The sequence below is a fragment of the Azolla caroliniana genome, unplaced genomic scaffold (assembly GCF_043228905.1).
Source record: "Azolla caroliniana isolate FFs.n. ecotype wild unplaced genomic scaffold, voAzoCaro1.0.p SCAF_10, whole genome shotgun sequence".
Lineage (NCBI taxonomy): Eukaryota > Viridiplantae > Streptophyta > Polypodiopsida > Salviniales > Salviniaceae > Azolla > Azolla caroliniana.
Genome location: NW_028230445.1, coordinates 13565433 through 13579485, shown reverse-complemented (window position 1 = coordinate 13579485; position 14053 = coordinate 13565433). Strand labels below are relative to the sequence as shown.

The 14053-nt window shown below is 43.0% G+C and overlaps 2 protein-coding genes across 2 annotated transcripts; one reads left to right on the top strand and one right to left on the bottom strand.

Moving 5' to 3' along the window:
• The first annotated feature begins 6625 nt into the window (after positions 1 to 6625).
• LOC147859089 (uncharacterized) lies at positions 6626 to 8407 on the top strand. Its single transcript, XM_087325370.1, has 2 exons — positions 6626 to 7109; positions 7722 to 8407. The coding sequence occupies exons 1-2, from the start codon at positions 7026 to 7028 to the stop codon at positions 8208 to 8210; spliced, it is 573 nt and encodes a 190-aa protein (XP_087181496.1). The 5' UTR covers positions 6626 to 7025; the 3' UTR covers positions 8211 to 8407.
• Positions 8408 to 9928: 1521 nt separating this feature from the next.
• On the bottom strand, positions 9929 to 13817 carry LOC147859088 (uncharacterized). The gene is made up of 10 exons (XM_087326280.1): positions 13078 to 13817; positions 12929 to 12954; positions 12797 to 12827; positions 12583 to 12670; positions 12368 to 12513; positions 12207 to 12251; positions 11997 to 12097; positions 11660 to 11868; positions 10990 to 11292; positions 9929 to 10847 (listed from the first exon to the last, which is right to left on the bottom strand). The coding sequence occupies exons 1-10, from the start codon at positions 13815 to 13817 to the stop codon at positions 10185 to 10187; spliced, it is 2352 nt and encodes a 783-aa protein (XP_087182406.1). The 3' UTR covers positions 9929 to 10184.
• Positions 13818 to 14053: the final 236 nt, after the last annotated feature.

The following is a 14053-nucleotide window of genomic DNA, read 5'->3' as shown; positions in this document are numbered from 1 at the left end:
GGTTCAATCGCACCTCCGGAACGTGTCGGACATCCTTCAGCAACATTTTGCATCCGGTCGAGGTTGTCAACCACACGTCTCCTATGCCGGCAATCCGGCACGTACCTTCATTTCCCATCCGAACACAGCCATGCTCACCGGCTGTGTAGGATGAGAAGTATCTTCTTTCCGGGGTAAGGTGGAACGACGCTCCGGAATCGACCACCCAGGTAGTCTCATCGCCGGCAATGTTTAGTTCACCTTCTTCGGTGATGAGCATGATCTCCTCTTCACTTGCCGCGAGTGCCGTCGTTCCTTTCCGGTCCTGCTCTCGCCGATCCGAACCATTTCGGTCCGTGGCTCCCCGGTAAGCACCGTTCCGTTCCGAAGACTTCTTCGAATCGGTGTCGTCGGCTCCGTTGTCTTTTCGGTAATGCCGACAATTCTTTCGGAAGTGCCCCGGCTTCCCACAGTGGAAGCATGTGGGCCTTCCTCTTGACTGCGACCGGGTCCCCGACTTCTCCCGTCTTTGCGGACTCCGGTTCCGTTGTCTTCCCCGATCCGATTCGGTAAGCAGCATCTTCGGATCGGAGGCCGGTTCTTTATCTCTCCGACACGCTTCTTCGTTCAAAATGCTTGTCTTTACCGTTTGTAGGGACAAGTTATCTTCGGTGCAGGAGGTGCTGAGAGTCACCACCAAGTTCTCCCAGCTTGCCGGCAATGTACACATCAGGATGATGGCTTGCATTGCATCCTCCAACGGGAACTTGATCGCCGCAAGCTGGTTCACGAATCCCATGAACGTGCTTACGTGTTCCACCATACTCTCGCCGTCCCGGTACTTGAGGTTCACTATCTTCCTCATCAGGGAGGTCCGGTTCAACGCATTCTTCCTCTCGTAGAGGCCCGACAGCTTCTGCCACATCTCATATGCGTTGGTGTCATTCGCCACGTGTTGTAGAACGCTCACGTCGACGTATTGCCGAATGGTCGCAACGGCTTTCCGGTTCAGAAGCCTCCATTCCGTCTCAAGTACCCCCTTGGGTATTTCCGACCTGTCGATCGGTTCATACAGGTCCCGAACAATTAGCAGATCCTCCATCTTTATCTTCCAGTCGGCGTAGTTCTGCGCATTCAGCACCATCATCACCGGCTGCCCGCTGCTGCCGCCTTCCATTTTCTGCACTGCAGTCGCTCTGATACCAGATTGTTAGGAATTGTCTCTTTCCAATTTCTTCTCCTCTCGGCCACAACCGAGGAAACACGAATCAGTGCAGCAGAAAATCGAAAACACAGAGAGAGACTCGAATGCACAGGGTTTAACGTGGAAAACCCTAGACGGGAAAAACCACGGGAGTGCAAGACTCCAACTATCACTATACGCAGGGAATGTACAATGGCGAGCTGCAGGGCGACGACCTTGAGCTCGCTGTCCTCGCCACAGGCGGCGGTATTACACAGAGGCGTCGACCTCTTCCTTTTTCTCTCTCTCTCTCACTCTCACTTCACTCCCTCTGAGTGGAAAACAGACAAATGAGCAACAACTACAAAACTGTTTGCCCTAAGTCATATTTATACACATATGACTTTCGGGCTATTTACAAATATAGCCTCAAGGGCCCTTGGCAAACATATTCACAAATATGTCCCCGCATCCGGATCTCTCTCCGGGTACATTCGTCATCCGGCTCCGTAGCCGGGGTCTTCATCATCCGGCTCCGTAGCCGGGGTCTTCATCATCCGGATCCGGAACCGGGTCTTCATCATCCGGCTCCGATACCGGGTACTCCTCATTCGGGTCTTCATTCCCGATTCCCGGACATCCGACCATCCCATTCGGAGGGACCGTAATCCCAACCTGAACCAGACCTTCTCAATGAAAGACTTGGGACCGGCAAGATAGATATTGGGAATGCACATCATACGGGACCGGTCAGAGAAGCTGTTGTGGTTGTCACAGGAGAAGTACGTGACAAAGGTGCTCCAACGGTTCAACATGTCGGAGGCGAAACCGGTCCAATTGACACTTCGGCCAAACTGCAAGCTGTCCGGAAAACAAAGCCTAAGGACAAAGGCGGAGAAGATGGATATTAGGAAGATACCATATGCCTCTGCCATCGGGAGCCTGATGTACACAATGGTATGTACCCGGCCACATATTGGATATGCAGTCGAAGTGGTGAGCCAGTTCATGAGCAATCCCGGAAGAGAGCATTGGAACGCGGTCAAGTGGATACTCCGGTATCTGAAAGGCACCCCGAGTATGTGCCTCCAGTTTGGCTCCGGTAATCCCCAACTTGATGGATTCATGGATTCGGACATGTTTGATGATGTGGATACCAACCGGTCTACATCCGGATATGTCATGACTTATGCAGGGGGAGTTGTTTCGTGGCAGTCAAGGTTGCAGAAGACAGTTGCGTTGTCAACCACGGACGCGGAGTACATGGTAGCTGTGGAAGCCGGCAAGGAGATAATCTGGATGAAGGACTTTATCGAAGAGCTAGGAATCCAACATGAGGAATATCGGCTCTACTACGACAGTCAAAGTGCCATCCACCTTGCAAAGAACACGGCGTACCATTCCCGAACAAAACATATCGAGTGAAGGTACCACTGGATCTGGGAGAGAGTAGAAGATCAAGATTTTGTGCTAACGAAGATCCAAACAGAGGAGAACGAGTCGGACATGCTGACTAAGGTCCTAACAACCGACAAGCTAGACACATGCTGAAAGCGGATCAGGCTGACGAGACATCCCATGCCAGAGTGAAGGGGGAGATTGTTGGGAAATCGGTCCCTCCAAATGGGATCCGGTGATGAATGAAGAGGACCCAGTGAGAACCGGAAGAGATCCGGAAACCGGAGGAGAGCCGGTGAGAACTGGAAGAGAGACATATCTGTAAATATGTTTTTTTGAGTAAGCCTATTAAGGATATATTTGTAACTAGCCCTAAGTTCATATAAGTATAAATATGACTTACGGCAATCACTTTATGTGGTTGTGTGTTGTAGCCATATTGTTGTATGTGCATAAATGTTGATAGAGAGAGAAAGTGTGTGTGAGTGAGTGAGATACAAAACAATTTCTGTTGTAACCGCCGCTTGGCGAAGAAACAAAGCTCGAGGTCATTGTCTCCGAGTCTTTGATTGTACCTCTCTCATAATAGTGATAGTTCGGAGCCTGTGGGATCTCGTGGTTTTTCCCTACTAGGTTTTTCTACGTAAACATCCTGTGTACTCTCTATTGTTCGTGTGTGTTTGAGTACTCATCTCTATTCCCATTTCTGTGTTTAATCCTTAAACGAAGTGTTTCATTACCAAACCATTTAAAAATTTTGAAGCCATTTAAACCAAATTATTTAAACCAAACCGTTTAATAGGTAGAGAAACCAAACCATTTACGTAAAATGTAGAATCAAACCGAACCGATGTATCATACATCATTACCAAACCAAACCGAATTGTTTTTGACATAATCCAACCAACATGAAATTATAAATTGAACCAAATCAAAGACTAGAACACTATAAAATAACAGAAATTTACAACACATTTTCTGAAAATTGCTAATTTGTGAAAAATGATAAGATATAACATAAAAAGATAAATGCTTTTTAGAATGATAACAAAACTCCATACAATAGAGTTCAAACTTCAAATCTATATATGTTGAAATCCATATATGTAACTTAAGAACAACAATCCATATATATAATAGAGTTCCAAATCCATAGGACCATATATGTAAACTTAATCTAGCTTTTTGTTTCCAATGTTTGAATAAGGGATTCCTGAAAGTATAAAATACGCAAAAGAATTAAGTAATTCGTAATAACAAATTTAAAGAATCGAATAAAAAACAATATGTAATAAAAATTACAATGACTTCGAAGATCTCCAATTGCAACCACTATTGTCGTTAACTTGTCAAAAATCAACATGATTCCTGTACATATAAAATACATAATAAAAAGTAAGTAATTATTAATAAAAATATTTTAAGTAAAGACTCAAATAAAAAACAACCAAGTAACAAGTGTGCACACCTTAATTTTCCTTTGACTATCATGTAATATGTAATCTATTGCCTCGTCTTCAGCAACAAGATCATCCAAATTCATTGTTAGTTCTGCATAAGTGGTGTGAAAATTATCTATCAACTAAACATTACATTCTCTTAAAACATCCATCCATGATCGAATGCACATTTCAGCTTTGAAAGTGCATGAATGTAGTTTGATCTTGTTAACAAAGGTCATTTTTGTTGCCGAATTAGCCTCTTCAGCAGGTACTGATGATGTTGGTATAGTGAGGTAATCACATGCCATCCTATATAGTGAAGGCATTGTTGATTTATTATCATTCCACCATTGTAAAGGATCCTTGTCCGTGCCAGTCGAAGGAAGTCTCATAAAGTGCTCAATTTCTGACCGTGAATCAAAAACAAGACTTTTATTATTTACACCCATTAACGTCCCAATTTTTGAGTTCTTATCATTTTCATGTATTGTGGTTGAAGCCGAAGGTGGTTCAACATCACTCGTGAACGAGTGATAATGGGACTCAATCATGCTTTCAACCAACTTAATATCTAACTCTCTTTCTGTATGATTATTTGGAAGAGGCAATCTATAAAACAAATAAAACGGTTTTAAACTCAAATAAAAAATCCGAAATCATGATGATAATTGTACGATATAAAGGTAAGCATTACCTGGGATCAAGAAACATTGTTATGCGAGATGGAATAGACTTTAACGATTCTTGATACTTAATTAAATATTGTAAGCAGTTCTCAGACGCTCTTTGAAGCACCTCTTGTGTGAATCTAGATGATCCTGGAAGTGAAGAATCTAAAAATTGATTGCAATGATTTAGTAAACAATTATATGCTAGCGATACTAGTGATAATGTAGGATATCTTGACCCTCCCGGAAAAGTAGAAACCTTGGCCGGTGTATCTAGCCATTCCGCCATGGCATGTATGTGACTCAAGACATAACCATTGAAATCACTTGATATTGTTAAATCTGAAATTGTAAAATTCAATACATCTCTATCCTTGATAGCTTGCCTAAACATTTCCAAGGTAGAATTCCATCTTGTAACAACATCAAGCCTTGGTGGTTCCCTTTCATGATGTTCAACCATCCTAGCATACTTCCTAAACACTTCCCTTCGAACCTTGCTAGATCTAATAGTATGGAGCATTGTTCTCAACTTTTTTGTTGAGGGTGAGATAACCTCTAATGTTGCCTTGATACCCAACTGAAAAGTGTGTACCATACATCTTAACATATGTGATGGAGCCAAAATTTCCTTACCATGCTCATCTTGTAACAACATGCTCAACTCCTTTGCAACTACTTGTGCATCACTCGCTCCATCAAAAATTGTAGCTAAGAGGCGACTAGAAGTATCAAAGGATCGAAGTCGAGCAAAGAGGGCATGTGCACAACGCTTCCCTGATCCAACACCTGGAAATACATGCACAAAATCCAATAACATTGACCTCGACCTTCCTGTCTCATAAGTAGAAGCCCTTCAGACTACTATTTGACCAACCATCAAAAGTTATGGAAAATCTTGATTGGCATTTCGATAGCAAATCTATCACTTGATGACGCTACACCACATAAATTTCTAGGATGGAACGCTTAATCATGCGTCTTGTCTTTACTTGATATCCGGGTACAATTTGTTGTATGAACTCCTTAAATTCAGGTGATTCCACATGTGCATGGGGCAATGTTCCCTTCACAATATACTTCGTGATGGCAGCATCAATTGTCTTCTCTAAAACGTGAGATACTCTAGCAGACTCAATTGAAGATTGAATGTGTTGTGATATACCTGAATTTTGGTCTGGGTCGCTTGATAAACGATGCTTTTTTGCTAAATGTTTGGCTATAGTGCATGTGGATATTGTAGAAGACCAACAAACATGGCAATGATGGCATCGTCGTCGAGGTGTGCCATTATCCATATAAAATATGATGTGAGCATCTGTCCATGATGTGCGTTGCCTTTTTCTTGAGCTACTTGTTGACCCACGGCTAACATCAATTGAAGATGAGTCCACTGCAACATTAGTTTGAGATGATGATTCCATTTTATAGTGTTCCTATAAAATTCAATTAACTCAATTAGCACATTTCAAATACATAATAATGAGATAAATAAATGAAATAGAATGTTTGCTAAGTTAGCTAAGAACAAAAAAGCAACCATTATGTCCAATGGCAAACATTCTACAAGACCATAATTCCAAATTGTTATAAACTTTTCTGAGAAAGAAGACATGTTAATATAGAAAGATACATTGTTACACTTCAGAGAAAGAAAGATTGTACATTTTAATACATCTGTTGTCTTTACGAGTATTGTTCAACAATCCAATGCAAAATATGTATGCATAAAAAGCTTATTGTGAAGCTAGAAATAAATAGATATAGGGTTAATTATTGCAGAGATAACTTCAATCAGAGCACGTAAGTTTGAACCTTGATAATCAAATCAAGCCAATATATGTACATAATTTTGATAGCCAAATAATCAGTGCTATTTCTGACCATAGTTTAGTTGAACATGTCAGGTGGAAACTAGAGGTATAACATTTTATCATGTTTCTTTGAACATATCTACAAGTTTCTTTGTTAAAAACCTTCAATTTTACCTGCCATGAATAAGATTCACCTTATCAAAATGATTTGAATGCAGAAAGAGAATCAATTTTGACATTAGAACAAACTCAGATTGACAGTGCCATTGCTGAATCTGGAATGGTCTTGCAAAATGATCAAGAAGTTAATGAGCAAAATGTTTTAGATACAAAAAGGGATAAAATTGGATTAGAGCCCCTAGATTCAACTGGGTTAGGACAAACTCAGATTGCCAATTCAATTACTAATTCTGAAAATGGTCACAATGCAAGGGAGCAAACTATCTTCAGATTTACAGATGAGGAAAATGAATCATAGACCCCAAATTAAACCATATTAGGGTCAATTTCCACAGTAGGAAAAACTCAAATCGACAATGCCATGGTTGACTCTAGCATGGATTTGCAAAATGATCAGGATGTGAATGACCAGAATGTATTCATTGTAGAAAGAGAGAAAACTGACGTGAAATACGTGGATTAATCTCCGGCCACAACCGAAGCGTAGATCACTTGATGACAATAAAAAACATAGACGAAATGGGAATGGAGGTAAGTCGACAAAACAAAAAAAGAATACACATGATATTAACGTGGAAAACCCTGAAAGGGAAAAACCACGGGAGTCCACTAACTCCAAACTATCACTCTATAAAGTAATGCAACAGGGAGCACAGAGGCAACGACCTCTTGCTCACAATCTTCGCCTAGCAACGGTTACAATAGAGACATGCTCTGTATCGCTCTCTCTGTCTCTCTCTTTGTACAGTCGTTACACCAATAACTCTATCATCATAACTATTAAGTTTGCCCTAGGTCATATTTATACTAATATGACTTTCGGGCTATTTACAAATATAGCCCCAGTGGGCTCTCTAGAACATATTTACATATATGTCCCTTCCATCCGATGAGAGGTTCTCACCGGGCCTGCAACATCCGGTTCTCACCGGGTCTTCCTTGCCGGGTACTCGTCATCCGGATTCGGCCTCTGCCTATTGGCCTCGGCCGAGTTTGCTCATCAACACTGTTCTTCTCACTTCCCATCCGGAGGGACCTGTTTCCTAACAAAAACTAGGTCAGACCCACAGATTCAACTGGGTTAGGACAAGCTCAAATTGGTAATACCATTACCGATTCTGGAAATGGTTCCAATGCCGAGGATCAAAATGTCTTCAGATTTGCTGACAAGGAGGAAAATGAAAAAGAGACCCCAAATTTGACCATATTGGGGCTGATTTCAACATTAGGAAAAACTCAAATCGACAATAGCATGGGTGATTCTGGCATGGACTTGCAAAATGATCAAAATGTGAACGAACAGAATGTATTCATTGCAGAAAGGGAGAAAACTAGGTCAAAGCCCTTAGATTCAACTGAGTTAGGACAAAATCAGATTGGCAATCCTGTTACTGATTTTGGAAATGGTCACAATGTAGAGGAGCAAAATGTCTTGCACTTTGCAGATAAAGAGGAAAATGAATCAAAGACCCCAAATTTGACCATATTGCGATCAATTTACGCATGCGGCATTAGGACAAAGTCAGATAGACAAAACCATGGATGACTTCGGCATGAACTTGCAAAGTGACCAGGATGCTAAGGAGAATATGTTGAAGCCAGGTGAATGTATAGAAATTGAGGAAACTGGGAATCTTTTTATTGATTTTCAGGCTATCGAAGCACACATTACTGGCATTACTATTGATCTGGAGTGTCCGATTGGCGATGATAGAAAAACCTAATTCAACTTTAGATTCAAAGATGAATCATACCTGTGTTATAGGTAGCAATAGCAACAATAAGAGGTCTGGAGTATGGATAATTGAGGAATGGAGAAAAGAACACGATTAGAACTTAGAAGTTAGAAGTCTGCACTCTGGAGTTTGAAGAGCAATGAAGTGGTGATTGGTCGTTGCCGCCTCAACCTACACAGTGCCACCTACGTAGTGCGCCTCATGAATCCCTTCCGTTCGATAGTAGTCTTAGGTCTATTACCCAATGCCCAATGACAAATGCCCATAGTAAAAATAGGAAGGGTATAATTTATAAAATTGAAAATTTAAGGGTAAGGTAAGAACCTATAAACCGAACCAAATTAATAGAAACCGTTAAACCGTTAAACCGACAAACAAATAAATGTTAAACCAAACTGAACCGAAACCAAACCGAACTTACATTCTTTAAACCAAACCAAACTCATTATTTAATTTTGAACTAATAAACCGTTAAGCCACGGTTTAACGGTTCAGTTTGGTTTGAGCCGAAACCGTGCCCATTGCTAGTTGTATATTCCTCCTACAATAGTGATTACTTAGAGTTTATGGACTCCTGTGGTTTTTCTTTTCCAAGGTTTTCCACGTGAAAAGATCGTGTGTATATGTACTTTCTTTTCTTGTGTATTGATGTCTTGATTTCTACGTCTCTCATTTGCACGTATTGACCAGTTGTGGCTGGCTTCATATTCCACATTATTCTCGTTACTCTATACGTATGATGCATCTAGGTATGTGTAGGGGGAGGATATATAGGTACAAAACTAATCAAGAATTCTAGAGAATACATGCATTCCGAGATGACCATAATAAGAATACTAGAGAGAATGCATGCATTCCCAAGCAACCATAATTGTATTAATGTGATGACCGAGAGAACAAGATGGGAGAATGAAGAGAGAGAGAGAGAGAGAGAGCCCATATAATTGTAGTTCAATTCTAAGGTTCTCTGACAACGACTAGAAAACTCCTACATTCCTTCAGTGGCATCTACTATATTAAGAAAAAAATTCTATAGTCTAATAAAGGGGTGTAAGTTTGTCCGATGAAGTCCAGAAGGTAATTTGGCATCTTAAGAAGAAAAATGTACACTGTAGATGAAAATGAAAGTTGAGCCTTGTCTTGGTAGTCTTAACAACTTGTCATAGTTACAAAAATAGAAAAGAAAGCATCTTACCCTAACTATCACTACCAACATAGCTAGCTCAGTGGTATCTCATTAATAAAAAAACAGGTCAGAGGAGAAGAGGACGGGAGATTGAATCTACATATAACTAATACTTGTCGCAGTCATTTTTAAAGGGCATGATGATGACAGTGATAAATAGCAGCTTTAGGGGGGTGATCCAGATTCCAGATTCCACTCCACCCCCACCCCCACCTACTAAAGTAAGTAACCCCTAAACCTAATAAGCTAAGCTACTCATCCATATGTATGCGATTGCGTGTGTGTGTGCGGTGTGCATGCTTTGCTCTCAAAGGAAAGGAAAGACCAGATAAAGTATGGGTACCAAAACAAATAAAAGCTTTTTATATGAACGACGCTAAAGCAAGGAAAAAGAAAAAAAGAGCAGAGAGAAAGAGATAGAAGGAGGGAGGGGGGGGGGGGGGGGTTCGTCAGTTGCACTCTCTCTCTCTCTCTCTCTCTCTCTCTCTCTCACCAACAGTATTTTGATTGGATTTTGAAAATTCTAGAAGTTTGACCACTCTAGTGTAGTATTAGTCTAGGCTAGCGATCAGATGGATGGATGGGATGGATCCGTCAATCAAACTTTGTCAAAGCCGGGGCCCAGGGAGAGGCCTAGGAAATTGTGTTCTTTGGCACTACTAGTAGGAGGAGAAGCAGCAGCAGTAAGAATCCTGCTGCTCATCACTGCTCCCTCCCTGCTTCTGCTGCTGCTCCTGCTACTGCTGCTTTCCTGTGTGGAGGATGAAGAAGCAGTGCGGTTGTTCCCATTCATTTTCTGAGACAATGCAGTATCCAAGGCGATAGTGGTGATGCCACGATGGCTGTTGCAATGATGATGATGATGATTCGCCAGAGACGATGAGCTCTGCACATACCCCAATCCTGACTTGCATAGCCATTCTGGAAATCCTGCTCCTCCTATGGCTGGGGGTAGGGATAGGGGTAGGGGTAGGGGTAGGGGTAGGGGTAAGGGTAAGGGTAAGGGTGGGTCCACACCACCACCACAACCAGCTGCAGCTGCTGCTGCTGCTGGCGGCAGTTGTGATGATGATGATGATGATGAGATATAAGGTGAGAATCCTGATGATGCTGCCGTTGCTAGTTTGTTGGCTGCAGCCATTGCTTGCGTGGCCGCAAGGGTTCTGCGGGCCTGCCATGTCCAACCACTGTGTGTCAGTGATGCCTTTGTACTTGCTGCACCCACCCAATCCATCCCTTCTTTGCTTGGATGGTAAGGTGCCTGTATTTAGATGCCCAAATTCAGGAGAACAAATAAAGTAAGTAGTAACTTAAACACAAATAATCTCTCTCTCTCTCTCTCTCTCTCTCTCAACTCTGAGATGTTGCAGTGGAAACGTGCTGTTTTTGCTGTGTTTGTTTACCTTATAGAAGTTGTGATCTGCAATCACATCCCTGCTTGCCAATGCAATGGGCCGATGCAAGCCCCCGGGTGCGGCATGCTCAATACTTGCTCCAGAACAAGGTCGTTCCGAATTGTACTTCAATAATTCTCTCTGCTGAATATCCATGTTGGGAGGAAAACCTTGTGCGTAAGGTACATCTCCTCTAGGATCTTCTGCATAGCGTGGTGCTATGGGCTTTCCGTTACCGAATGGAGCGATGGTAAACAGCTGTGCTGGAAACCCATCTCTTTCTTTGGGATTCTGGGGTCCACCATGGCAAGCCTAAAGCCAAAATCAACATTGTTGAGATTCATTGGTGGCAGTGTAGTAGGTAGGTACAGGACAAATCCCGACAATAACATTCACTGCTACTACTACAACCCTTAACCCTAAACATTCACGTGTGTAGTAGCTACATAGTAGTAGGTACTAGAAGATGTGGAATCGATAATCTAATATATTACAAATGCTTTGACAATTTGTTCTATAGATTACATCCTTCCATATCATTATGATCTTTATTGATATGTTTGCATGTTTAATCATGAGCACAAGCGCCAAATTTGTTATGCATTTGTATTGTAATGCGATCAATACAAATTTATTATAGTCTCCACAAATATATGCTGAAAGAAGAGCTTCCACATACCGGCGGCGGCCAAGTTTCCCTGATGGAGCCAGGTGGTAATCTAGCCGCCATCACTCCCATGTTATCTTCCCCTATGCCAGGCCTCAGTGACCAGGATGCTTCACGCCTCTGATGCTTATCTCCATTAGTGACCTCATCTGGGTGAGGAGGCATTGTCGTCTGTTGTGATGAGCCACCCCCCAGACTGAGCTCCAACGTCTGTTCAAGTCCTGGAAACAAGAAAAAATAGAAAAAATAAAAAATGGACGTCTCTTAGAGGAGGAGGCCCATAAACAATAGTAATACAGCTTCCCTTTAACACACGGCCCCCAGCCATAGCTTGATAGGTTAGGCATACCAGTGGTAGCTTCTGTAATAACATCTTCCTCATAAGCGCTAGGATCAAAATTTGTGACAGCATCCCTGCCATTGCAACGAATGGCAGCTCTGTCATATGCCCTGTATCAAAGTAGCAGATCCCGCTTTAGAAATAGAGCATAGCACATACATATTCAGCAAATCTATGCAATTTCATCATCTGGTAAACAAAGAAATCCGTGATAGAAACCTTGCTGCATCCACTTCACTATCGAATAAGCCAAGATAGATATACCTGGAAAAATACACAATCCAGCCATGGCTTGTCACACCTCAAATGCAATGAGACTAGGATCAACGGATGATGATCATCAATTCAAGGAGATAAAATAAATAATTAGGAAACGTCACTTTTTGCCAAGGAATTGACCCATCCTTGCCTCCCAGCGCCCGCATTTGTGCAATGTCACGCCCCTGAACCTCGAGCTTCCTCGCGAGAAGCCAGTGCTCTGCCTCCGAAGAATATGCACAAACTCTTCCTTCGTGAGAGAGCTCATCTGCACAAGAAAAATAAGTATAACACACTTCCTTCATAAACTCCCCTGGTGAATTTCTATCTCTAGTACCTGCTTCATGTCCTCCTCATAATCACTTAAATTGAAGTTAATATCTGCATCAGGGCCTCTAAATTTGATGGCTGCCCTGTCGTATGCCCTGGCAGCATTAATGGCCAACACATATTCTGGAAGTCAGAAACAAAGGAATGCTCTCCAGTAGCATCTACCTACCCCCACCATATCCATTTACAGTGAAGAACGAGAAAGGAAGCATTGGGCATACCTTGCAGCTGCGTGTGCTGTATCAAATCCACCTGATACAATAACATAATAAAAACAAGAAAGGAACCAAGACCATGGTAAGATGAAGAATCCCTTGGGCAAGCAACCGATCTTAAGAAATAGGAGCACTCACCTAGATACACTTGTTTTCCACAATCCCTGTTGGGAAAGAGGAGCCAAAACATGTTACAATTGGGGCCAAGAAGTCTAAAAACTTTGTTCATTGTGTCTGTCTATCTATCTATCTATCTATCTATCTCTCTCTCTATATATACAACGTACCAAATGTGAGATTCCCATCGTCCTGTGCGGCGGTAGAAGGTGACACCTCGGTACTGGGAGCTCCTGGATCGGGGACCTCTTCTGCTTTTCTTCATGGGCTGCACATGGCCCATAGTTGCATCAGCCTGGCAGAACGGATGACTGGCAGGCGCTCCAAAGTCTCCTCCTCCTCCTCCTCCTCCAGTAGTCAGATTGTTTTGACTTTGACAATTAGTAGGTGGTCGTGTTGTCATGGTGGGCAAGAAGAATTGCAAGGTGGCTGCTGATGCTACCAGAGAAGCGGTGGCAGTGGCAGGGGCAGGGGCAGGGGCAGGAGCAGGGGGTCCTCTTCCCAGAAAGGGTACTACCATGTGCTGCTGCTGCTCTGTTATTGGCGGCAGATTCATACTAGTAGAAAATTTATTAGCAGTAGCGGCAAGAAGCCCCAGATCGTAACTGAGGTTAGTGGGGCGTTTGTTGGTGGGGAATCTGGAGACGGCGGCTACGCCAGCAGTATCAAAGAAGAGGTGCAGTAGGGGGCTATTGCTACATGAGCTGTTGCCCTCCGCCACATCCCGACTGGAAGCTTCGAACTCAGAGGATAGCATCTCGTGAGTGCTGCTGCCGCCACCGCCACCGCCACAGCCACCGCCACCGTGGTGGGTGGTGGTGGTTACATTCACCACAGACGAGCTGCCTGACGTCCCGGATATGTTGTCTCCCGTTGCTGCGCTCGGGAGGCCATCCAATATGGCATTCATCTCTCTTGCGCTGCCCCTCTCTAAATTGCTACCATGTTTCTTCTTCTTCTGGTCATGATGAAAGAGCTCCGGTTCAGGTTCAGGACCATGGCCAAGCTCCGCCAAGACACTCACTTCAGACCCGACAAGCTCACAGCTTCCAACACCACCCACGCCTGCTCCCTCCTCCTCCTCCTCCTCCTCCTCCTCCTCCTCCTCCTCCTCCTCTCTGGACATAATATGCTCCTCCTGTACAA